At 44.6% G+C, this 25989-nt stretch overlaps 1 protein-coding gene across 1 annotated transcript in view; it reads left to right on the plus strand.

The window, feature by feature from the left end:
- ADAMTS16 (ADAM metallopeptidase with thrombospondin type 1 motif 16) overlaps positions 1-25989 on the plus strand; it is a 166494-nt gene that overhangs the window by 94174 nt on the left and 46331 nt on the right. Inside the window, exon 18 of the mRNA XM_032135772.2 lies at positions 18510-18636. Coding sequence (XP_031991663.1) covers positions 18510-18636 — 127 coding nt within the window. The remainder of the gene's footprint in view (positions 1-18509; positions 18637-25989) is intronic.

Below are 25989 nucleotides of genomic sequence, written 5' to 3' on the forward strand. Positions count from 1 at the left end.
TCCATTCCCAAATCACTTTTCTAAAGAGCCGCATTGTAGAGCTAGTGAGTTCTGTTTCTTTTTAATTCCAGTGGAAAACGGGGATTCTCAGTTCAACAGCTGGATGGAGTACAGGATGTCTGTATTTCCCACATTCTGTAGGATAATGCTCTGCAGTCTTCTGGTAAAAACCTGACCTCTTCATAGGACAGAAGACTCAGAACCTAATCAAGGCACCCTGTCACTGGCCATGTGTGTATTATTAGGAAGGGGAACACTTGCAAATGGTACCCTGTAGGGTTTCAACTATAGTCGATCCTCCTCTGTTTTCGTAGGTGCATAAAACCACAGCCTTTCTCTCCTGTTCTCTCTCTTTCCTTCCCTAGTATCCCCAGAATTACTTTCTGTACAAGCAAGATGAAAGCAAGAAACACATTATTGCCATGTATTGAGCACCTACTATGTGCTTTCGCATATATTATCTTGTCAAAACCTTTGACAGGGTAAGGGTAGAAAGACCACAGGTTTGAGGCAGCCATATCAGATTCAAGTCTTGGCTTCATCAGGCCATGCTCCTTAGAAATTTTGAACCAGCCTTTCATGTCTGTGAAGTCTAAAGATTGTATGAATACCAATGCCTGGAAGCAATCCTTATTATCATCTCAGAGGTTGCAGGTAAATTGATCAAACAGGTTTACTGACTCCTATTTTTATGTCACCCCACCACAGCCAAACTGCAACTCAGCACATTACTGATGTTCACATTCTTTAACAAAGATTATTCTGCCAGGGAAGCACAACGTGTTCTTCGAACTTCCTGTCTTCCTTTCATAATACAGCTTCTACCTGGCAATGGGCGTTGCAGTCCATTGAACATAAGATTGAAGTATCAGCAGTGAGGAGGTGACCCTACACATAGGCGGTGCTCACGTTTCATGGCCATTCAGGATGAAGGCTGATCTTCAGTTCTGGTATTCAGTTTTCCCTTGATCTATGTTTGGGGGACTTGTCAAATTTCCCCCAATAGTCTTAACTAAGATAGTTATTCACCGAATGTTAATTACAGTGACTGCTTTTGAGATAAGGGCTTTTATTTCCCAAGACTTCATTACTCAATTTTAAGTGGTTATTTTGATTAAGCAGTTTATCAGAATTTACTGTCTCTGCCTTGTGAACTTTAGGAGTTTCAGGATTTGATGCTATCTGATGACATAGATCCTTTAGAACTAAATCCTCGATTACTTTAAGTTTATTAAATGCTTCATTAGTTGTATCCTGTTGGAGCCTTCTAAATTTCAAAAGTTAAATCAGATTATTTAAATTCTGTGGTATCTGACAATAGCATGTTTTAACCGCTTGGATGATTGATATTGGAGGGTGAAAATCCAAAATGAATCTCATTCTCAGTTTTTCAGTTTTGTGAGAGAATAATTAACTTTGCCAATGAGCGTGATATAATAACCTTTGATTATTGTTCTCATCTCTTAGAGGATGAGGTCAATGCATCACCTGAAAATTCTTGACCTGATTCCCAAAGGAAAAGGGAAAGTATAGATGCCATTTTCCTCTTATCTGCATATTGTATAATTTTTAAGACTTCTACCTGCATAGGCTTCCCGATGTTCTGAATTTGAAACTTTTAAATCATCTTTTTCTTAGCTCTCTCTTTGAAAATTTAAGGGTCTTCGAGGGGCAGTTATGGAATTCATGAATGGGAAGAAGATAGCTGGAAAATTTCCCCCACTTCTTGCTCTTCATTCCAGAAACATTACCTCGCATCAAAAGAGGACGGATAATTCTTTTTGATTTAAAGAGATCTCATTTCCTTATCTCTTACAATGGGTCCATCTCTTTGTAGGAAATAAGGTTTTCACACAACCAGGTAATGCCTTTTATCTCCCTTTTGACAGCTTCTTCTGTTTCTTTTTTCTCTCCTCTCACTTTTATGACATAATTGCATTTTTTAATTTCAAAGTTCCTGTTTCGTCATGCCCTAGCTGGACTCTCAGTGAGCATCTGGGGCATTGGTAATGGGGCATAAAACTCAAACAGGGAAACAGCATGCCAAGAACATTGCCCAGAACCAGTTTATCCTATTGTGTCTGTCTCTGAGACGGAGACTTTTTGATGTGGTAATGACTTCACTAGACTTTCGTTTACCTTGTCAAAACATCAGTTTTTTCTCAAAATTACATATGCTGTCATTTTAAAGTCAGTATCTACAATTTATTTGGCCCAATGTATTCCAAATCACTAATCTTCAACCTCTGACTTATTTCCAAATAAAAATACTTATTAAAACTTGACCTATGTCTTAAATTGTCCAAAATGTATGCTGTAATGTCTGGGGATGATGCATTTTTATTCAAATGGAAATATTCATCCAATTCACAACAAAAATTTCTCAGACAAATCTTAAAACTGACTTGAAAACCATCCTCTTTTACACTTTTTTCAATAATACTCTCTTCACCATCCACAGATATTTCTAGGGCGTAAGGTTTAATTCATTTAGGGATTAAGTTTGAAAAAAATGATTGAAATCGCTTGCAAACTTGCCTTACTTTGCTGATATCAAACCATCCACGTATCCATTCATTCAGTCATCATCAGTCAGCGTATGCTTGCGTGTTTGGATCTGAACCTTAAACATCTTAAAGCCACCTGAGGAAATACGAGAGACTTTTGCTTGATTTCTTCTCTATCTGAATTGAGCAATGAAATGCCAAAGTAGGTGTTGCTTTACATGAAAACTATTTAGTGCCTCTTTAGTGTCATAGCTAGTTGAGGTATTGTACATTTGTGCATCTTAATCGGGGAATCAAGTACTTCGATCCAGTGATTTTTTCTTAAATGTGCGAGCCGCTATGCTGAGTTCGGAGTGTATAAGGACAGATGGTATATACTTGGCCTTGTCCTCCAAATCATTTGCAGTCTGGAGCAAGGAGTTCCCCATATGCCCATGTGTGACGATGCAAGACGATAGACTGTGTTGTGTTCCAAGAACTGTGAGAATTCAGAGAGATCTCCAGGCCTGTGTGCAGGAAGAGACTCAGCTCAGCTGCAGTTGGGACGCCTGTCTTCCTCTGAGTTCCATTGCTGAGATGGCTGTAAAGAGCAGCAGTGGGTTTTGGTTCCTATTGCTCATCTGATTGGCTAACATTTCTCAATCTTTTACACAGGAACTGCTTCAAATGAGATCTTCCCCATCCTCACTTTGTGTGCTAGAATGTTCTGAATCCTAGAGTGGGTGTCTCTCTTTCTCTTTTAAACTTCAGCTAAAGGGTTGGGTCCCAGAGTTCAACTTGAAATGATTCTGGTTTCTTCCCTGCCTTGGGTCACCTTTGAGCTGATCTACTAAAAATGTCTCCCGTTCTTTTTTCTTTATCTAAGTCCCTATAAATTACAAAATATATTACCCCCCCCCCCCGCCCCCAACCCCTTTTTTCCCAAAAAAGCAGAGAGAAGAACAAAGGTTTGTTTCCCAGAGAGTGGGGTATGTTCCTCAGGGACCTGGGCTGTGTGATGTCACCCAGGCCCATTCCTTCAAGTGTGCTCAGAGGTCCAGGGTAAAACAAGGAAGCCCACATCTTCCCAAAAAGCAAGAATTCTTTCCCATTCCCAGAGTCTGTGCAGTTCCAGCAAGCCTCCACTCATCAGGGGTGCCGGGTCCCTCCCACGTTCCCACTATGTGGCCATGGCCTGTTCTTCTCCACCCTCGCTGTGCAGGTCACTTGTCCCCACAGGTCTTAACGTCTGCAAACTTGGAGCCCTAAAAATGGGCGATTACTGCCTATATCCAGATGGGCTGCATGTCCCTTTGCCATTGACAAGTCAAGGCTGTCAGGGAAATCAGCTAGTGAAGCCAGTTCCCTGTGAAGCAGGGAATCTGCCTCTGGTAAGGCATGTGAAGGTGCCTCAGCCTCCAAGCTCTAGTAAATGTTGGGATAACATGTGTCCACAGCGATTGTGCCGGACCAGCCTGTCACTTAAATACACTGGGAACCATTCAGAATTTGGACTGCATCCAGGAATACACCAGTTCTTTGAGCTATCTTCCCTCTTCTGAGTTCAAGGTCCTGTCATGCTCATGCATGAGGCATCAATAATATATCTAGCACATGTGATAGAAACAATGCATGCTTCTTTTGAGAGCTCATGCGTTCATTTGTGGAGCACTGTCTGGTTTTCCATGTAATTTTGCTTATAGAATTAGTTTGATTTTTTTTCCTTTTTCTTTATAAAAGGAAGATAAAGCTTTTGGCAACAGCTGGAATTCATTCTATAGTTCACATTATGGAAAACTCAGCAATTTTTTGATGAAATCATGATCTTTCAGACTTAAGACTCTTCTTCTAGACAGCCTGGCAAACATGGGGATTTTTAAGCGGTTTCCAAAGACCTGGCCAGAGCTGGTTTCTGTAAAAAGATGAAAGCAGTGCCCAAGCACATTGCTCATCAAACTCACCACCCCATGGCCAGGGTTTGTCTTTCCACGCTAATGGATTGTTCTTTCTGAGTTTCTTACATTACCTTTTGAAGCTTATGCCCTTCCTTTCTCTTATCTATTAATATAGATCATTTAGAAAATTGGCCTGCGTGATTCTGGCATTCAAATAGATTCTGTGATTTTTCTTTCTGACAAAGTTAAGTGATTGTAAGTACTGCTGAGAAGTTGTTTCATGGACGTGCCATTAGTCAGAGAAATAAAACCTGAGTCTCCATAAATGTTCAGAGAAGTAATACCTGAGCTTAATGGCCAAGGAGACTCACCATTCCATCATGTGAGATGCATCTGAAAACATAATCATCCAAAATCTGGCGTAATAATAGACCTTGGAAAGCCTCAATACTGGTGGACATATGGCTGTCTGTACATATTTTTACATACTCAGAATATTCAGACATTTGGAATTAGCCAATGGAATAAACACTTAAATTCACTTTTGTGTCTATTACTGTTTATATGGCTTGGTGTATTAGGGTCCTCCAGAGAAACAACCAAAAGGACGTGTCTGTCTGTCTACTCATCTGTCTATCTATGTAGAGAAAAAGAGATTGATTGGGAGAGATTGGCTTACATAATTCACTGTATGCAAGCTAGAGAAACAGGATAACCAGAGAGGTGTCTTCCAGACTGAGTCTGAGGTGATGGCTGGAGAAGAATGCTGTGAGTCCTGGGGACTGAAGGCCGAGGACCAGGAGTGCTGATGTCAAATACAAGAACTTAATACTTTAGGTCTAAGTAGACTAGTCCAAGATCTTGAGCAAGCAAATTACATGTGTATTGTCATGAAAAGTCTCTGATTAAGGACCCAAGAAAACCCCTTTGAAAACAGACAGAGTATGCAAGAACTGGAGTGTAGTTTCTTTTGCTTAATTTTTAGCTCTTGCAGTTTTTCCTACATGTGAGGCGGACATGTGGGAAATAGATGTCTTATTACTGGATAATGGAAACATGGATTGGCATGGTGTTCTGAACATGAGATGGGAGAGTGCCCTTGACTCCCTGCATGAGACCCGTGAAGGGGGTGACTCGTTTATTCAGCCACCGTGCTCAATCCCTTATGAGAAGGAGCATACAAGCAGATGGGTGTAGGAACCAGAGTGAATGAACGTTGGAACTGGCTGGTGGCTCCTGTGTGGTGGAAGCAGGCTTTGCACGGGCCTTGCAGTAGCATCCAAGTATGTTACAATTCTCTCTTAGCTCTGCCATCCAGGAAGAGGTGTCTGCGACCCCTGGAGCCCCAGAGGACCTGTGTTACAATCAGTCCTTTTTTAGCATTTGCAGACTGCTAAGTATTAACCAGATCAGTGGAGGGTCAGGTGACAGCCTTTTGCACCCTGCCCTCTTGGTACCCGAGTTCTTGTCCAGCGTCCAGAAATAATCAGGTCACAGGAACAAATCGAAGGGTGGTGAACATGGAGGACTTTACTGAGTTGTGGAAGTGACTCTAGCAGGAAAGGGAACTGGAAAGGGGGTGGAGTGTGAAGATCATCTTCCCCTGGAGTCTGGCTGTCCCCAGCCAAACTCCTCTCCAACCATCCCTGGCTGAACTCGTTTTCAACCATAGTCTCCAGTGTCCAGCTACTTTTCTCCTCGATGTTCGGATGCTTCGCTCTTCTGTGTATGTGAGTGTCCACTGAGTCTGAGGTTTGGGGCTCTTATGGGCACAGGATAGAGGGCAAGGTGAGCCAAAAGGCAACATTCGTGCAAGAAAACAGGAAGAGTTTCTCACTTTGGGCTGTGGGTCCAGGCTTAAGGGTGGAGCCCTCGCCAGGAACCCTGCCCTCTACCCAGTATTTCCCTGCCTCCTGTTCATATCAGATAGACAACAGAAAAGCAAGAGTTTGAGAGAGGATTTAGGGAGAAATCCTATAGGGGAAGTGTTCTGATAGGAGCCGTGCAGAAAATAAGGGACAAAATCAAAGATACGGAAGAAGAACTCTGAATGTCCCTGGCCAGTCTACGACCTTAGATTTTCAGGTTCTCCAACCAAGCAAAGACCTTCTGATCTCATGTGTTTCCCAATAGTGCTGGATTAACCATGAAAAATGGTTTCTTAAAACATGACTCAAACCTACTCTTTAGTAAGCCAACCATGTGACACCTGTGTGATCCCTGAGTGTTCAGGTATGAGTGTTGGGGCCCGGGCCCAGGAGCAGGACCCTTGTGTGATGGATGGTGTGGTGGAGAAGGTGCTGTTTGGGACTGACTTCTATTCTGCCTTCTGCTGAGAAAGGCACTTGAACTGGTTCATCACCCTGTCTGTCTCGTGTGTGTGTGTGTGTGTGTGTGTGTGTGTGTGTGTGTGTGTGTGTGGTGTGTGTGTGTGTGTGTGTGTGTGTGTGTGTGTGTGTGTGTGTGTGCACTCCTGGACAGGCACAGAGATGTGTTTTAAAGGGGCCTCTAAGGTCTCTCCAGTTTAATATTCTGTGGTCTGTGTCAGTCAGCAATATATAAGATGAATCAAAGTAAAACCAAATATCAGCTGCCTGGTAGCTCCTGGCTCCTTCCTCCCTCCATTCACCCCTTTAGGCCTTTGGATGCAGAGCCCTCAGGGCAGTGAAGGGAAGAAGAGGCCATAGCAGTGGTGGACAGAGAGAGTGCAGGCAGATAAGAAAGTTCGGACCAGTCAGGGCCTCCTCCTCAGTGTCCTTGAGCCAAGCCTGCCCAGGGCGTCAGCAAGACAGGATGTCAACCTTCATGAAGGCTCAAATTTGCAAGTTTTGGGCAAGTTTTTCATTACGAATGTCATAAATAAATGGAAAGAACACACATCATTCCTGAGACACCCCTCCTTGAAAGACATCACCATAAGCATCTTAGTGCACCCATTGCGTCTCTCCCTCCATGCACAGCTCTGCAAATGCATACCTTTCTTCAGGAGGGGCCTAGTGATCGGCTTTTTCTATGTCGCTATGTCATCTGTATCCTTCATTTGCAGAGAGTTTCTCCTTAGGTTTGAGCATGAACAGCCCACTTCTAATGTGGCAGCTCACATTCTTGAGCAATTATTAATATATCCAAGTGTTATTCCTACTTTGAACAGACTATAAACAAATAATGCTTCCATACTCCAAAGAAAGTTCCTTAGAAATTACAAATATTGGCTTCACTTTTATGGAGAGTGTTTCAAATGGGGTGGTTTCTAAAAGTCTAAAACCTTTTCTCTTGGGAAAGCCCTGACTACAAATATGTGTGCGTATGACACACACACACACACACACACAGATTTTTAGTTTTCTGTGGCACAGAGACTGAAGGGAGATGGAGTTGTAAACATTCCGATTTCACTTTTGTGAACCTGGGTGCCTACCAGGGTAAGATCACTGCTTGAGAAATCTGGTGGAAGAGTAGCTGACATGCTCTCTGCATCGTAGACCCCAGGCCAGCAGATTTGGCGTATTCGGCATCACTTGGGAACTCCTGAGAAATGCAGATTCTTGGGCCCCCAGCCCAGACCTGCTGAATCAAAAGCCCTGGGCATGGGGCCAAGTGGTTGGTGCTTTTTTTTTTTTGAGACAGAGTCATGCTCTGTCGCCCAGGCTGGAGTGCAGTGGCGCGACCTTGGCTCACTGCAACCTCATGGGTTCCTGCCATTCTCCTGTCTCAGTCTCCCGAGTAGCTGGGACTACAGGCACCCGCCACCATGCCCGGCTAATTTTTTGTATTTTTAGTAGAGATGGGGTTTCACCGTGTTAGCCAGGATGGTCTTGATCTCCTGACCTCGTGATCCGCCCGCCTCGGCCTCCCAAAGTGCTGGGATTACAGGCTTGAGCCACTGCACCTGGCCGTTGGTGCTTTTAATCCTATGTCCCAGTGTGTACAATGCACTGGAAAGCCGCTTTCCATTGTGTTTTCTCCAGGGGACTTCTCTCCAAACACATCCTATGCAAAGGACACTCACCAGTCCCTGGCTTGTACCCCAGGGAGCCCCCAGAGAGATTTCTGGAATCTCTGGCATTCAGAAGTCACAATGAGAAGGTGATTGCCCTGGGGGAAAAAAACTGCATTTTCAGGAAAAACAGTAACTCCACTGAATGCAGCAGTTAATTTTAAAGTGGCAATCAGAAGATTGCCTCTCAGGGATTGGGATAGGGAAAGGCCCACCTTTACGACCTTTGAAAGGTGAGTGTAGATGCCTTAGTGCGTGGGGGTGAAAACTGAAGACAAGGGCTTCCCTGCAGAACTCCCAGGATGCAAGCCTGAGGATCATTAGCAGACCGCCCCCCTCATATGACTTTAATCATGGTAATTTTGTAAAAAGAGGAAAACAATTTCTGTTAACAGAATCCCAAACCCTACTGATCTTTATAGATTAAAGTCAAAACTTTACCCTCGGAAGCAAATTGAAAGCCAAACCCATGATGGAATATGCTGCAATAGGTTCCATATGTTTTTGTCTCCTCCAGCCTAGGTCTCTGCGTATACACCAGGCAGTTTCCGTCCCCCTATGCAGGAAAGGCCATGCCACATGTAAGCATCAGCTTGCTCCCACCACCTTCTCTCAAGGGTTCCCTGTTACTCATCTTGTCATGTCTTTTTGCCCCCGAGGGGATGCACCTCCTCTCTAAATGAAATTCTCCACTGGTGCTCTTCATCCCATTATCCACTTTTCTCATCATCAAATATACCCTTTTTTTCATTCAATGTCATTCTTCCCTCTCTTTCCCAACCATTCCTTTTTCTTAAATGTGCTCAGGCCTCCATAATCTTAAACTGTTCTTTCTCCTACTCCTCCTCGTCCTTCTTTGCTTTTCAGTGTGAAGCTTGTGAATGCAAAATATCTGAGACAGGTCTTGGTCAATTTAGAAAGTTTATTTTGCCAAGATTAAGGACACTCCTATGACACAGTCTCAGGAAATCCTGAGACATGTGTCCAAGGTGGTCGGTGGTGCAGTTTACTTTTGTACATTTTTAGGGAGACATGAGACGTCAATTAATATGTGTAGGATGTACATTGGTACAGTCCGGTAAGGCGGGACAACTCAAAATGGGAGCTTCCAGGTTACAAGTAGATACAAGACAAAAGGTTGCATTCTTTTGTGTCCTTGATCAGCCTTCCACTGAATACACTATTTAGTCTGGCTCAGCACTTCTGCATTTTTACATAAACAATAGGGGTGAGGAAGCAATCAGATATGCGTTTGTCTCAGGTGAGCCTCAGAGGGATGACTTTGACAGAAGGGGAGGCACGTTTGCCCTAAGCAGTTCCCAGCTTGACTTTTCCCTTTAGCTTAGTAATTTTGAGGTCCCAAGATTTATTTTCCTTTCACAAGGTTTTCATCAGTGCAATCTGCACGTCCTGCTTGCGCTCCCACTCAGGGACTACCAACTCATCCCTAGTGCCTCAGTTTCATCTCTGCAATCCACATCTTCGAAGATCCTCCAATCCAGACCCTGCCTGGTCACCACATCCACAGGCTCTTTCTCAGCACTTCCTCCCTGGCCTCCCTGCAGCCTTTGACAGCTGGCCACTGCTACCTTGAAACTTCTTTCCTCTGTATTTCCAAGACCTGTTTATTCCCATGAATGCAGATGTCTAACAAGATCAGGACTCTCCTTTCTTTGTATTCTCCCTTAGAGTGATGGCTTATCAAATGCTTTTCCCCACCATCACTACCCAGGAAAGAGCTTGTGTCTTTTCATGTGAATCTCTGCCTCTATGTCTGTCCTCTTGTCAGTCCTACATGGCCTACGGTGGCCTGAAGGGCACCTTTGCTTGGTTTGCCCCATTGTAGCCAATTCACACTGTCTTGGCAACAGGGGTCAATTTCCCAGTTACCTCAAAGACTTCTCTGGGCTTTTTACATTCAGGCTTGATTTTTTTTCAAGTTACCCAAGAATCCCTGATCATTCATCTTGCTTTCCCTGCTTCTAGTCCTTTCTTTTCCCACTTCCAATAATCAGTTATCAGATCCATCTTAACGCCTATTCTCTTGAGCTTCCTAGATACATAATCATACCACATAAGCTTTCCCCTTGTCATAACTTTCATACTCCTTATATTCTTTTTATTTTGTCAAATTATGTCAGCCAGCATCTCCAAAATAATTTTAACTTATAATTTTTTTTATTTCTGACCTTAATGGGAATATTTCTAATATTTCCCATAATGCTAGCTTCTAGGTTTAAATAAACATACAAGTACCTATATTTATATATGTAGATACAGATATACACACATAAACACACAAACTCATACAAATATTCAGATATATTGATGTGAGTAAATATCCATCTGTTATCTGTTTCATTAATATTTTTATAAAAAATAGAGGGTAAATTTATGAAATGCTGAACTTTATTACATTTATGGAGTTTATGTTTGTCCTTTAATCCATTAAATGGTGAAATATATTAACATATTTTCTTGACATTGAACCATCCTTACATTCCTGCTATGAATCATTGTCTGGTGATTTATTTCTTTCTAATATGCTACTTGATCCTGCCTTCTCTTAATTTATTTAGTATTTCTCACATTAATACTCCTAAGTGTTATTGAGCTGTAGTTTTCTTTTGTGTGCTAAAATATACTACATTAATTTCTATAAGTGTATTTTTTATGCTCTGGAACAATTTAATAGCTTTGGTGTTAACTATCTCCTAGCATTTGGTAAAATATATTTGAAGCAGCTGAATCTGCTGCTTTTTGAAGGAGTTAGATCTTTGATAAATTTTTATATTATTATGTGTGGTAATTGGACTACTTAGATTGTTTATCCCTTCTGGAATTAGTTTTTCTAATTAAGAAAACCATCTTTTTAAATGTATAATTTAAAATTTAATTTTATATATTTGAAAAGAGTATCCCATTAGATTATTTTCATTTCTTCTACATGTAAATATTTTCTTATTCTCATTTCTTATCTTGCATATTTGTGCTTACTACTTATTTTCTTCATGAAGTCAATGTATGAGTGACAGTTTCACCAAGAAAATAGAAACCTTTCTAGGTATTTCAAGCAAGAAGTTATTTAATACAGAGCATTGGTTGTTTACAAAATAGAGAGATTGAAGGAGTAAAGGCCAGACGTCTGTAGCTCTCAGAGTTACTCCGGATTTTGAAAAGCCAGAAAGTTGCAGAAAATTTTAGAGATCACTGGTGATGATTACAGATAATCCAGCACTGGAGCAAGTGATTCCCAGGAAAATGCTTGAAGATGGCCACAGACCTTTGCATCTGCCAAAGCCCATCCTTACATCCACTGCTTCCAGAGATGGGAGCATGTGGCTTCTCACTCTTCCACCTTCCAAATCTCATGCTAGTGCCTCTGATTGGTGGGATCTAACTGAAAGCTTCACAGACAAGAGAGTTAGAAAATGGACTCCTAATTTTTAGAACCTGTGATACAGAGGAGAGTGTGAAAGAAGAAGGCATGCAAAGTTGTATGTTATTATGTCCAACATAGTGACTTCTGTTTCTAATATATTGACTTTTGTTTCTATATCAGATCCGTCTTACTGCTTTCCTGGGCTATCCTTTATTTCTAACATCCTGATTAAAAATATCTCATTCACTTATTTTTATTCTTACTCATATATTGACATAAGTATTTAAAGCCATGAATTATCCTCTGAATATTGCTTTAGCTACATTCCATAGATTATCTTTTGTAGCATTTTCATCATTATTTTCTTAAGTAAGTTTTTTGGAACCTGCTACCTGATCTTCTTTTTGCTCTATTTCTGTTAATTGCTAAAACTTTCAAAGGAACACTTTACATTCCTCTTTTATTTCCCGATTATATACTTACCTTATGTGCTTCTCATCCATCAGCATTCTCAACTGAAGATTCTACTGTCCCTCATAAGGAGCATTTGGAAACCCGTGGCAGTATTTTAGTTGTCATGATAATTGGGAGATGGATGCTACTGACATTTAGTGGGCAGGATCCAGGGATGCTAAAAGTCTTGCAATATGCACTGCTGTGCTACATAACAAGGAATGTTGTTGCCTGAATTGCTAGTAATGTCTCATTAAGGAAAAAAAAAAGATTTCTAAAGTCACAGCTAAAAAATAACTGGCCAAGGCAAAACTTGCACATACATTGGACAAACACAGTGTTTTTCATTGAGCTTTAAATTTTTTTACTACATTGTTACTAAATTATCACATGACTTACTAGATTCAGACTTCCCTGTTATCCAATTAACAGGTGAAAGTTCTGGGACTTGGACCTGGGACTTTGCCCACACTGAGGCAGCTCAAGAGTGAAGCTAAACAAATGTCTCCAATAAGAAAGAAAACTAAGGACATTAATAAAGCCAACTTCTGTTTCTATTTCAAAGCAAAACAGATTCCTTATTTGCTTAGTTAAGAGACTGTGATTTGCACAGAATCATCAATGACCATAAAGGCATGATTCTTTGTTCAGACTTGAACAGAAGGTTTGAATTTCACATGTTTTTAATTTCAAAGCAGGAAACCAAACTGAAGCCATTATTTATAGAATCACACCTCCTAGGAGTTTGGTTAAGAATTAAAAAATGGACTTTAAACTTGAAAAATAAGTGTAAGGAGAGGAACAGATTAATTTTCATCTGTATTCATTAGACTTCTAACAGTTTTAGAAAAATAGTATGGTTATTCAGTATGTTTCTTATTTAAATTGGGTCATCATAACTATTACACTTAAAGAAGTCTGTAATATTTCCTGCAGAACATTTTTAAACAAACATTTGTTTCTTTTTCTAATTTAATAGTCTCCCAGCCCTAGTTAGCAAGTGGAAAGTGGGTTCATAAAACATCTTCAAATTGCATCTCAGCATTGATACATGAGTCAGTCATTGAAATTGTGCCCCAGTTTGCCCTTAAGTAATATATAAAGAAAAGAATATCCCCTATTTTGATGATGTTTGGGGGGATAAGTATTAGTTAATCCACTACTAACTTGTCCAAGCTTAGAAGTTAATGAATGTAACAGAATTGCCTAGTGGCTCAAAAACTACTTACTAAGTGAAGTGACAAACTAATCCATGCATGCTACCGAAATTATAACAATGAATAACACATGCACTCTGCCCCTGAGAAATCTGTTCACAGATGACACACAAATGTTAACAGAACCTTATAATTAGAGTCACCATGTAATGCATTACTGGGATGCAAACTGGGATGTAATGCAAATTGCGATGTAATGCAAACCGCAACATAATGCATACAACTGGGATACTTTGAGAGGAAAAAATGTTACTGCTATCATTTTTCAGGGCAAATGTGCATAAAGCTGAGCTAGCCGGATGTGAGCTGTTTTTATTCACAGCCTTCTGACACCAAATCGGTGGGGTTTTTCCACACTAACAACCAGTTCTCCAATTCTCTAGATGCTGCTAGCTTGGTGTCCTACAATTCAGTTCAATTCTGATACTGACTACCTGGAATTAGCATCAGACCCCAGAGTGTTAAGAGCTCAATTCCCCAAGACTTTCCTCCCCTCAGATGCCAGTTTCCAGTCTTGAGTCTCGTGGGTACCCACAACTTGCCTACAAAGTCAGGGGTTCCCACAGGCTTTCCCTTTCAGTTTTGCTAATCTGCTAAAATGGCTCATAAAACTCAAGAAGCCGCTTGATTTACGATCATGGATTTACTACAAAGGTTACAAATGATGAAGTTACATAGGTCTTGAGGTCTCAAAGGGTCCCGAGCACAGGAGCTTTTGACCCCATGGAGTTGGGATGTGCCACCCCCACCATGTGGAAGTGTTTACCAACTACCAATCTCTCTGAACTCTGTCATTAAAGAGGTTGAATGACATCGGAATGATTGATTGAATCATCAGCCATTAGTCATTATCCAAGTCTCAAGCCTCTCTCCCCTCTCTGGATGTTGGTGAGGTGGCGGAATGGGGACTGAAATTCCATATTCCAGAGATCCCAGGGATCTTAGGAGTTGTGTGTACTAATCACACCTGGGTAAACTGAAATGGAAATCAATAGTGGCTTCTAAGATTGCCCAGAGCAGACTTACACTTCTCCAAGTGTAGTCCTTGGTCCAGCATCAGCAGTAGCAACTGAGCCTTTGTTAGAAATGCAAATTCTAAGACCCAGCCACAGACCTGCTGCAGCTGAAATCTAGAAGCAGAGCCTGGCACTCCGTGTTTTAATGAATGAGCCCTTCCAGGGTGCCCTGATACCAACTCAAGCTTGAGAACCAGTGAGCCAAGGAATCTAGAGTAGCAGGTGTTTGAGTCTGATTGAAAGGGATGAGAAGAAACCTGCTGGGGAAGCCCAGAGGCATGGCTGTAGAGGACAGCACTCCAGGTGGACAGAACAGCAGGTGGATGGTCCTGGGGAGTCAGAGGACATAGGAGAGGTTGCAGGGCAGGGTCACAGCGTCACAGGGCTAGAAGGGCAAGAGCTTAAACACAGTAAAAATGGGCTTTTAATCTGGGAGAGGCAGGAATGTGTGCATGTGTATGTATATTTTTAAAAGGAAATGCCATTTTTAAAAGGACATTCATTTGCTGGAAAACAGAAGCTGATCCAGAACAGAGTGCTGCTCTTCTCTCCTGAGGGCGGGAGCCGTTGTGAGGCCTTGACTATGAGGCATTTGGGGCACATTATTGCCCACCCCTCGGTACCCATGTCTGTGCTGGGTGTGACGTGGTGGCTCACAGAGCTGGTCCACTACTATCTCAGGGACACCGACAGCGATAAGTTTCTGGGACATCACTTCCTTTCATAGTAAATTCCACTGTGCAGCCATTTGGGTCGTCGTGCACAGCCACTGTGATTCCCGTACACGCCTGTGCATGTCTCTGGCCCGCTGAGTCCCACCTGAGCTGCAGCTGAGCCTTGTCCAGCATCACTGATGGAGCAGGATCCTGTGACCACTCAGGCTTCTGCAGATTCCACTTCTGCTCTCATCTCCAACACAAGGACACATCTGTTGAATCGAGGTTCAGGCAGCTGAGCATCATAATTCTAGAAGTCCACCCTGTTTACTGTAAAAAGTGTCTGAGACAGGTCTCAATCAAGTGAGTTTATTTTGCCAAGGTTAAGGATAGGCCAGGAGAAAGGAATACAGAATTCCAGAAACGCAGTCTGTGGTTTGTGCCTTTCTCCAAAGATGATTTATTTTGAGAGCTTCAATATTTAAAGGGGAGAAGTGGGCTGGAGGGGAAAGAGTAAGGTTATGGTCCCACTACTGAATCCACAGATTGCAAGGGAAAAGGAGCAGGCAAGGAATCATCAATTGAGTATTCATCTCACTCAGTAAATCGGCACTGTACAAGAGATAAGGTGAACATGCGGTAGCTACCAGTGGGGATGTTTAACCTTGTATCTTCAGCTTCCTTGTTAGGAACAAAAGGAAAGACAGCTTTTTGCATGACTCAACTTTCAGCTTCATTTTTCCTTTTGGTGTAGTGAATTGGAATCCTGAGTTTTTATTTTCTTTTAGCATTACTCTTACCCCGCTGTGTTGTCCCCTTTCAAAGGCTGCCCTGAGCAGCCCCCTCCCCCAACCTCCACTACACCTGCCTGGGGGGACTTTGGACACTCAAAGGACATGAGCTGTTTTTGATTTTCCTAAATTGATCTTTTAGAACAGATTTTGAAGCTACAGACTTACCAGAGTGCTGGAAGTATTTACTTGTATTGCCTTTCTGTTGCCCCAAGGGATAGAGGTCCATCTTCAATGGACGCTTCCTTGGCCCCCTTGCTTTCAGTCTATAGTGGTTTAAATCTTGTTCTTTCATAGGAATATTCTTCTTCAAGAGGCTCAATATGTTAAAATGATTTTCTTACATTTCTAGAGTATGTATCAAAGTCATTTTTAAATAACCTATTCCTGATCAGAGATCACTAAAATCAGAGAAATAATTGCAAAATTCACCTTAAGGGAGCACCATGTGGAAACCACTTACCTGGGTTAAATATATAATTCTGCCAAGTTAGCAGAGAGATGACTGGTTTTACCAAACTGTGAGGGTCCTATGTAACCACTCTTTCTGCTTTATCAATGCTCAAAGGGCTAACCCCCAGGAAATGGGTAGTTTGGGGCTTAGAGCCATGAGCTCCTACAGTGGCCCCTGCTTTGGAACTTAGGAGAGCTGCCCTCCTCTTTACCCTTGAGAAAACTGATACTGTACGGAGTGTAACTTTCCCTTCTGAATGGCCCCACTCCTTTTGACTAAGCAGCCCCAAAATGTCAAACTTGTTTTCAATGTATGTTTTAGAGACTTTGAATTTTCCTTAAGTCAGGAGGGGTTCGACTTCTGTGGAACTGGCATGAGAGATTTTTGTGCCTGGTGTCTACAGTCTGCTCCTTTCCTCCTCTGAGACAATCTCTTTGTTGTATTTCCTTATGAGCAAACTCTGAGCTGTCTGAGTCCATCTGAGTTGTACACGGCTTGGGCTGCAGAGGAATGAGGACAGGTGTTCCACCCAATCCACAGGACTCCTTCATCGGTATTTCCAAGTGGAGTGATAAAATCACTTTTAGATCTGAATATATTTTGTGTTAATTTTAAATCAACACTAGTTTGGTTCTATTTATTTTTTCCCCTACTGCGTCAACTCGTTTGAGACAGGGTTTCCCTCTGTCATCCAGGCTGGAGTGCAGTGAAGTGCCATTTCGTCTCACTGCAGCCTCTGCCTTCCAGGCTCAAGTGATCTCCCCTCAGCCTCCTGAGTACCTGGGACTACAGGTGCATGCCACCATGCCTGGCTCATCTTTGTATTTTTTGTAGAGATGGGGTTTCGCCATATTGCCCAGGCTGGTCTCAAACTCCTGGACTCAAGTGATTCACATGCCTAAGCCTGTCAAAGTGCTGGGATTACAGGTGTGAGCCACGACGCCTGGCCCTGCATTCACTCTTTAATATCATTCCTCAAAGTGTCTTTTAGTTATAACCTTTTTTTTTTTTTTGTCAGAGTCTCGCTCTGCCACCAGGCTGGAGTGCAGTGACACAATCTCGGCTCACTGCAGTCTCCAACTCCCTGGTTCCAGCGATTCTCCTGCCTCAGCCTCCTGAGTAGCCGGGAATACAGGCACGCGCCACCATGCCCAGCTAATTTTTGTATTTTTAGTAGAGATGGAGTTTCACCACATTGGCCAGGATGGCCTCGATCCCCTGACCTCGTGATCCACCCGCCTTGGCCGCCCAAAGTGTCTCTTTTTTATTGTGGCAAAAGATATGTAAAATTTGCTATTTTCACCATTTTTGAATGTATGTTTTAGTACTATTAAGTACATTCACATTGATGTACAACCATCACCACCATCATCTCCAGAACTTTTTCATCTTCTCAAACGGAAACTCTCTGTCCATTGGACATTAGCTCCCAATTCCCCCTCCTCCAAGACCCTGGCAACCATCATTCTACTTTCTATCTCAATGAATTGACTATTCCTGCTACCTTACTTAAGTTAAAGTCCTTTGGGATAAATTTAATTAATTGAAATATTGAACAAATATAGGAATGTTCACAAAGTCTTAAATAGATAGAAGCTGAGAATCAAACAAACTTCCATCTCCATTGACTTCCTTCTATACAACACCTAAGTCATGATTGTTAAAGTTCGCCTTTCAGATTTAGCTCTGTGAATTCTCTGGTGACAAACTGCTTATTATTTTGTTGTCTGTGTTTCCTGCTGATTTATTACTGTTTCTGTTTGTCATCTCAAATGGAAATGTGGAACAGGTATATTTAATATTGGTGTTTCTGCTGAAAATCCACTGGTGTTTTCAACTATGGAAAGAGGAGAAAAAGAGCAGGTAAATTTCAGCAAACGTATGATGACATCAATCACAAAACAAATGTTGACTTTAAACATGTTAAAATAAAAATATGGAGGGAAAATATATGCATCTTAGAATGAATGAAATTCACTAATTACAACTTATGAAGACAGATCAGAAAAGTGGAATATTAATAGTTGGCCAGTTGATCATTAACACAAAGACATGCCAGTATGGCTAAGATTCTTTGAAAGAGATTTTATTAGCTCATCATCTGCCTTTTACCGTGGGGCATGCATGTGAGTCTTTATTCTACATTTCATCCTTTCCTACAGGACAGATGACCGTGAGAGAGGGCTGCTACAGAGACCTGAAATTTCAAGTAAATACGTCCTTCTGCAATCCCAAGACCCGACCTGTCACGGGGCTGGTGCCTTGCAAAGTATCTGCCTGTCCTCCCAGGTAAGAAGCATCGTGTTCATCAAAGCAGGTTTCCCAGTTTGCAGACGTGCTCAGCGAGTCTTGTAGCTCCTGATTTCGAGAGAGAAGTGCTGATTGCCATCATGTCACTCACAACAGTGGAGAAGCAAAGGGGAAAAGAGCTGCCTGGACAAGGGACCTAGAGAGTGTGTTTAGGTAGGAAGTGGTCTGGAAATTCTTGTGACTGTAAGTGGACATTCTTAGAATGGCGTCTTGTTTGTTGTATTTGTGCTTTAATTGGTTGCAGGCTGGCAGGAGTGATAACACGCTATGGTGATAATGATGCATTCTCTCTTAGCCTGCTGTCCTGTCCACTAGTGTGTGCTTTCCTTGCCGAATGAAACTTGCTGGAAGAACCCATCACAAGGCCTGCCAGTGGGGAAGAGACCCTGGATCCCTCAGTGCCTTGCAAACATACAGGTGTGAGGGCTGGAGCCACAGAAAGCCAGGGATCTTGTCATCCGCTCTACCCTCACTGCTACTGCCCCTAAGAGTTCCTAAACCCAAGCTCGGGTTCTCTGAGGCAGGAGGTGGGGAAGGGCCCCTTGAGGCAGCCATGGTCCTGCTGCACTGTCAGGAGCCATCACGTCTGGGCAAGGCCTTCATCCCTCTGGTCTTCACTTTCTTCATCTTTACGTGGGACACGTCACAGAAGGTTGTGAAAACTGTTGCAGGATTTTTTTCAGGCTCTTTGCTGGACTCCCAGCAGGGGTGCCTCGTCTACTTGGCCTCCTGAACTCAGCCCCTTGTGGGAGGGAGCATGTGAGCAAGTGAGTACAGGATCCAGCTGGTCACTCTGAAGACACAGGAGCAAGCTCCGTGCAGAGCCCGCAGCCAGACCAGGAGTGTTGCCTGGAGAGGAACACAGTGGTACACAGGCAAGGGTGCCCATGACCCCAAATCCCCAGAGGGGATGTTAATGTGCTGATTAGCTCTCTTAGTTCCATCATCCACAGCCCAATGGACGAAGGTGTGTTAGCAGCTCAGTCAGCCCCTGACCCTGTAGTGTGGGGCAGCTGCCCTCCACCAGCCAGGGCAAAGGGCCAGCCTTTCTGGTACCCACACTCAGTGGGCCCTAAGCTCTTGTCCAGCATCCAAGAAGAATGAGGTCATGCTTGACCAATGAAGGATGGTAAGGGCGGAGAATTTTATCAAGCGATAAAAATAGCTCTCAGCAGAGAGGGTAGCTGGAGAGGGGATGAGAATGGCAGGCCGTCTTCTCCCAAAGTCTGCAGGTCTCCTCCCCCAAGTCAGGCCATCTCCCCTCTACCAACTCAGCCTGGGGTCTTTAGAGGCACAGGATGGGGGCAGGCCAGGCCATATGTACTTTTGGAAAGGGCAACATTCGATTGCTTAAAAGGCATTATTGAGAAAGAACCAATCAGAAGAGAGCAGGCAAACAGGAATGGAAGTTCTCACTCTGCTATGTAGGTTTCAGCCTGTTTTTGGCTTGAAGTCGGGGTTTCATGGGGGACCTGTGCCTGTCTGCTTAGGATTTCTCTGCCTCCTGCCTCTATTAAAAACCACCTGAGATCACATATTTACAGAATGAAATTCTAACTCCAACTAGATCTTTCAAATAGCTCAAGGCACCCAAAGACTTAATACAAGATAATCTAATACATTTTGATGATAAAGATCCACAGTAGCTGGAAAATTGATCCCAAGTTTGCTGAACTATGCCTCAAAAGCATGAAGCTGGGTACTCTCCCTGAGGCAATAAAATACAGGAAGGTGGGAGGCACCGTCTCTTTTTGGAGGTGTTATCCCTGGTCTCTCTCTCAGTAAAGAGAAGGAGGTCACTTACCAATATTTGAAGGGCCAGGACCCCTCTTGCAATCACAGTAAGGAGGACACCTCCATGGAAAGATCTTGTCTTCCCAGCATACCTGCCCCTGATGTGATCGGGGACCTGTCACCTTATAAAGCCACCAGCCCTGCCTCAGCCACATTTCCTGAACCACCACTTCCCACGATCGGCTATCGAGAGAGATGCAGTCAGAATTTACACAAGAAGTAAAGTGCTTAAGATGCAGCACACTGAGGCGTGGGACACCCTCTGGGGGACTCTTCACAGTGTCAGCCAGGGCCTGTGGAGTTGATGCACACACACGACGATGCTCCACAGCCCTCAGCTGTCCCTGAGCCAACCCTGTGGGCCACTGCAGGAGAGCTGGCTGCTGGCCTTTCCCACCCAGACAGGCCTCCCCAGCCTGTGCTGAGCTCCATGACAAGAGCACAGCCCACTCACCAGGGGCTCCCTCTGTGCCTGGAATGACACACCAAATACAGACACACCCGCATCGTTTAGGAAATAAACCCCATGGCTGGCTGAGGCAGAATGTAGCATGGCACCATTGCCGGCAAAAGTGACCTTCCTGTCCGAAGGAAATGGAGGCCCCTTGCTGAGTTGTGTCAAAGACAAACAAAGCCAAATACTAGGTAAAGTGGTCAGGACAGATTTTAGTCAGTGATCCCTGCTGCAATAGGGGAAAGATTCTGGCCCGAAGTGAACTACCTTCGATGAGCCCAGCAAGGACTGGGCATTTTACAGGGAGACTAGAAGACAGGGGAGGGCAGAACCAGGGAGAGTTGGGGAGGTGAAGAACTGCAAAAAGCATGAAGAAGGGTTGGTCCTTGTGAAGTCTATCTCGGTTTGCCAACTGGCGATCATAGAAGTGAGGCTCCCACCTTCCCACAGAGACTGGGAGACAGGGGTCCTATCCAGGTGTCAGCCAGAACAAACAGGAAATTCTTTGGGAAGCCTTGAGATTTCTCAGACAGGCACTTTAAGAGGGGCTGGGGTTATCTTAGGGATGTAGCCTTGAGCTGTTAGAAACCATGTTGGTGTTTGTTTATGACTTTATAAGCCAAGGTGAGGCCTTGTGGTGAAGCGGGCACAGAGGAACCTGGCTCGAGTTTGGCCAAGGACGGAACATTGTCAACTGCTGCACCAACTTGACCTCACACCCCCTGCTCCCCGGACAGTGGGGTCTGCTTGTGTTCCAGTTGGTGTTGACATCACTGTGACCTTGATTGCAGGTCCTTGCCTTGCCATGTGGAAGTCAGGAGCATGACTTCCTGTGCTGAATTCCTCTTTCCATGCTGTGTTTAGTCCAAGTTTGGGAAGGGAGAAGCATCTGTGGTTCCTCAAGGCACCTAGTTACCAGTGCTGTGATGTGGGGAAACCACTAAATTAGACTTAAAGAAGTGTGTGTGTGTATGTGTGTGCATGTGTGACTTTCACATGCAGGAGGGACTAGAGTTACCTGTTCCATGTGGAGTAAATCCGTCAGGATGCTAAATCTCAGGGTAATTGGAAATGTTGAGTGCTTGAATGCTATTTCTCAAGCTAGTCATGTTAGTGGATCAAGCACACCCTTGCAGTCTAGTCGGCCCTGGTCTACTCTGTGAAGCCCATCTAGAGAGAATGCTAGAGAAAACTCACCCCAACACAGGAACAAGCTACCAATGTCTGGGCTCCTAATTGTGTGCTTTGAGGTATCACATAATTCAGATATGAAGGGATAGTTGGGACACCCCTGAAGAGGCCCCTTTGCATCTGCAAACCCCACAGGACCAGGCATAGAAAGCAGGAGAGCTGGTGACCCAGGGCAGCAGAGAGAAGCAAAAGCAACAGCAGAGGGGAGCAACTACGTCCTTTGCCTAGGACGGGCCTCCACCCTACCGCATGGGGAGAATGCTGGCAGCTGCTTCAGTTCTTTCTTGGAAAGAGCAGAAGAGTTCATTTAAATCATGGTTGCCCATTGTTGCAATCTGCTTGTTGGTTGGTTGTTTTCTTTCTTGCCGCCTCCCCCATACTGCCCAAAGGGATGTCCTACTTGACACTCACTGCAAGAGGAAACCTGGGAGTTTGGGGATGGCCCCAGTGGGAAGGGAGCTCTCCTCCTCCTGGGGCTACTCTTCCTGGTGTTACCCAGACTTCTTCTTCAACCAAACCTCAGGTAGAACATGCTCAACAGATTATGTGGCGCTCATTTACTGTCACTCTTAGTGGTTTGCTGTTTCTATATCATCTCACCCTGTTTTAAATCTGTCAAAACATCACTTTCCAAGCGAGACCATAATACAATTATTGAATTTCAGTAATGGAAATCTAAGCAGCCTTATAATAATAATATAATAATATGCAAAATTGCCCTTACCACCAACCATTATCCAAGAATGACATCCTCACCTCTTGTATTCACTTAGATAAATCTTTGTTCCTGGTGCAGAATTTTCATACTAACTGTGGAAAAATCTCTTTGGAATTGAAACGGGAGGAGCTCCCTTTTCCCCCTCGCAAGGTGTGCGATGAGGGCGTGGCTCACTTCTTTGGTGGCCCACTGCTCAAACCTCTACAGGGAGCAGGCAGATGGGCAGGTTGTGGGGCTCCGACCCCACAGCAATGTCTGTGGGTGAATGTTTACAGCTCCTGAACTCCCAGTGGGCGTGTGTTACAGTGTGCTCTTCTAATTTTGACATCCCTGGGCAGCTTGTATTAATCAGCTCAATTAGACCCTTTGCCTTATCCCAAGGACAGAGGGCTTTCTGTATCCTGGGTTATTATTGCCTTGATGTGCTGGAAAAACTGAATCACGCGTGGGCTTGGAGAATGAGTACCAGGTTTTATTGAGTGGAGGTAGCTCTCAGCCGAGGTGAATGGGGAGCCAGAAAGGGGATGGAATTGGAAAGTGGTCTTTCCCCTTGAGTTGGGCTGCTCCGCGGCTAAGTTCTCCTCCGACCATCCCAGACAAACTCTGGTTGATGGCCTGCCGGCATCTGCTGGTGCCTGTCAGCATGCCCCTCCGCTGATGTGTTTCTCTCGATGTCAAACCACTTGTGTGTTCTTCCACCAATATGTTTCACTCGACGTCCAGCTGCTTGTCTGTGTGCTGGCTACCATCTCAGGGTTTTTATAGGCACAGGATGGGGGCATGGTGGGCCAGGGTGGTCTTGGAAAATGCAGCATTTGGGCATGAAAACAGAAATGCCTGTCCTCACCTAGGTCCATGGGCACAGGCCCAAGGGTGGAGCCCTCATCAGGGACCCCACCCTTCTCCTCCCAGCACTTCCCTGCCCTGCTCCCATGTCAGAATCAGATCTTTGCTTTGTCCACTGACACATCCCAAGGGATGAGAATCGTGCCTGGCTCATGTGGGACCTCAATAGGTGTTCATAGGAGACGTGGATGAACCATGGTCCCATGAGGCAAGGAAGAGACACTTCAGGCTTGCGGTGTGGCCTTGGGGAAGTGGCTGCACCTCTTTATGCCTCAGTTTGCCCAGCTGTGAGATGACAAAAAGAAAATGTGTGCAGTCACATCCCAAGATTATAAGCTCTGTGACCCCACTCTCCGTTGGGGCTGTTCTGTAGAGAAGCTTGACAGATCCTGTCTGGATTGCCACCACTGAGAAATAGGCACTACTCAGACATCATAAAGCTTCTGGAATCAACTGTTCCTTAATACATCTAAACCACATTTGTAAGTTCCCACATATCTGCCGTGTAAAGTATCTGCCTCACGTCAGCCTCCCTCAGGAGCTCCCCTGGGAAGACCCCAAAATAGGAGCATTTGCGGTATCCTTGACTCACCATAGCACTGCAGACGAAGGTCTCATCAGACACTCGATCACCACAGCTCCTGCGACTACTACTGCTGTGGTCAATTTGTCAACACTAAATCCACCCGTGGGATCCTTCCAACGCACCTACCTCTCTGTTCCTTGACTGTCCACTCAAATGGTCTCCACTGATTCAGTCTCTCACTCCTGCCATCAACAATAACTGCCCAGAGGTATCCCTCAAGGTCCATTTCTCCTTCCCGTCTTTGTTAATAGAAGCTGCTGCCCTGTACACTGCGTACACCCACCTGCACAGGGATCCCGACTGGATACTGTTTCTGCCCTCCCGGGCTGAGGTCTGGCCCATGGGATGTGAGCCTGTGTCCTCCATGCCGAGCCCTCAAGAGGCAGCTGCTCCTTCCTCTTTCTCTGCCCACCTCTGTGGCTGCAGCAGGGCCTGGCCTTAGTGAGCAGCTGCAGCCCCTCGGGCAGGGGTCACCTCCTAGGGGAACAGAGGACCAAGACAGAGATAGCCAAGCCTGGTAAACTGGAGAAGGACTGTGCTCCCCCTGCCTCATGGCTGCCCACCAGCTCAGACTCGCGCAAAGGGAACCGCTCCCTCCCTTGTTGAGCCATGCCTGCTGGGTCTAGTTGGTGCAGCTCAGCCACATTCTGAGCTCATACACACCTCACCTGTGACATCTCAGTCCTGAACACCCCTCGCCAGACAGACCATGCCTCTTGTCATGCAGCTCCTATGCTTCAGGATCCACACTGAAGTTGTCCTTCTGTCTCACTGGGTGGCTTGTCTTCCCACCGCTCACTGCCCAGGACCCCAGAACCCCCACCCAGGCCAGAGTCCATGGCAGTGCTGGAACCCTCCCCTCACCAGCGCCTGAGCTGTCTTGCTTCACCCTACCTCCCCTATACTGTCCTGGTCACCCCAGCCTGAATACCCCCAATTCTTGACCCACTCTGCACATGGAGCTCAGCAGTAAATGCTACCCCCCAAATCCCATGTTCTCACTCTAAAAGTGTGGTCACCCAAGGATGGTACACAAGCCTTACACCTGCCCCTGGGTCACTTGCTCCCCACCTCCCAGGACATTGGGTTCACATCATCTGCAATCTCCTCCGTCTCCCTGCCCCACACTCTCTACCTGGGACCTCAGACTAAAGAGAAGGAAGCAATGACCAGCCCTTCCTCTTGCCAGAATCTCCCTGTGCCTCCAACCCCCTGCTCTGCCCTCCCTCCCATCACAAGGGCAGATGGTCCCCAGCCTCTGGAGGAGCCTTGGGAAGTTACTATTTTTTCCATGTAAGGGGGGACCCATTTTGCCCTGTGGTTCCTGTTGTTTTTCTGGCTAGGCCTCCTCTGCCTCCACCTCTCTACGCTTGGTCTTTCTGGTATTGAGAGATTTGGAGCCAAAGACATCCCTGCGTTCTGCTGTGTCCTATCTTCTACACTTGACTCTTTCAAACACGGTTTAATACACACATGCTCTCAAGAGCACTGTGTGCTGGAAGAAAAGGTGCAGTTCAGCAGCAGAGGGCCAGTCTAGGGGAAGCTGGAGCTGATGTATCCGACAGCAGGTGGAAACATGAGACTGAGGCTGCCCCAAATCCACTTCAGTCAACCCTGGAGCCCTCCACGATGGCACCCTTTGACATGTGCACCTCATATTTTGGAATGTTCATATTGCCCTCTGAAAGGGGAAACTTTGAGACAATACGGAAGCCTCTCTGTGAACCCAATGCCATGCGTTCC

The sequence above is a fragment of the Hylobates moloch genome, unplaced genomic scaffold (assembly GCF_009828535.3).
Source record: "Hylobates moloch isolate HMO894 unplaced genomic scaffold, HMol_V3 SCAFFOLD_17, whole genome shotgun sequence".
Taxonomy (NCBI): domain Eukaryota; kingdom Metazoa; phylum Chordata; class Mammalia; order Primates; family Hylobatidae; genus Hylobates; species Hylobates moloch.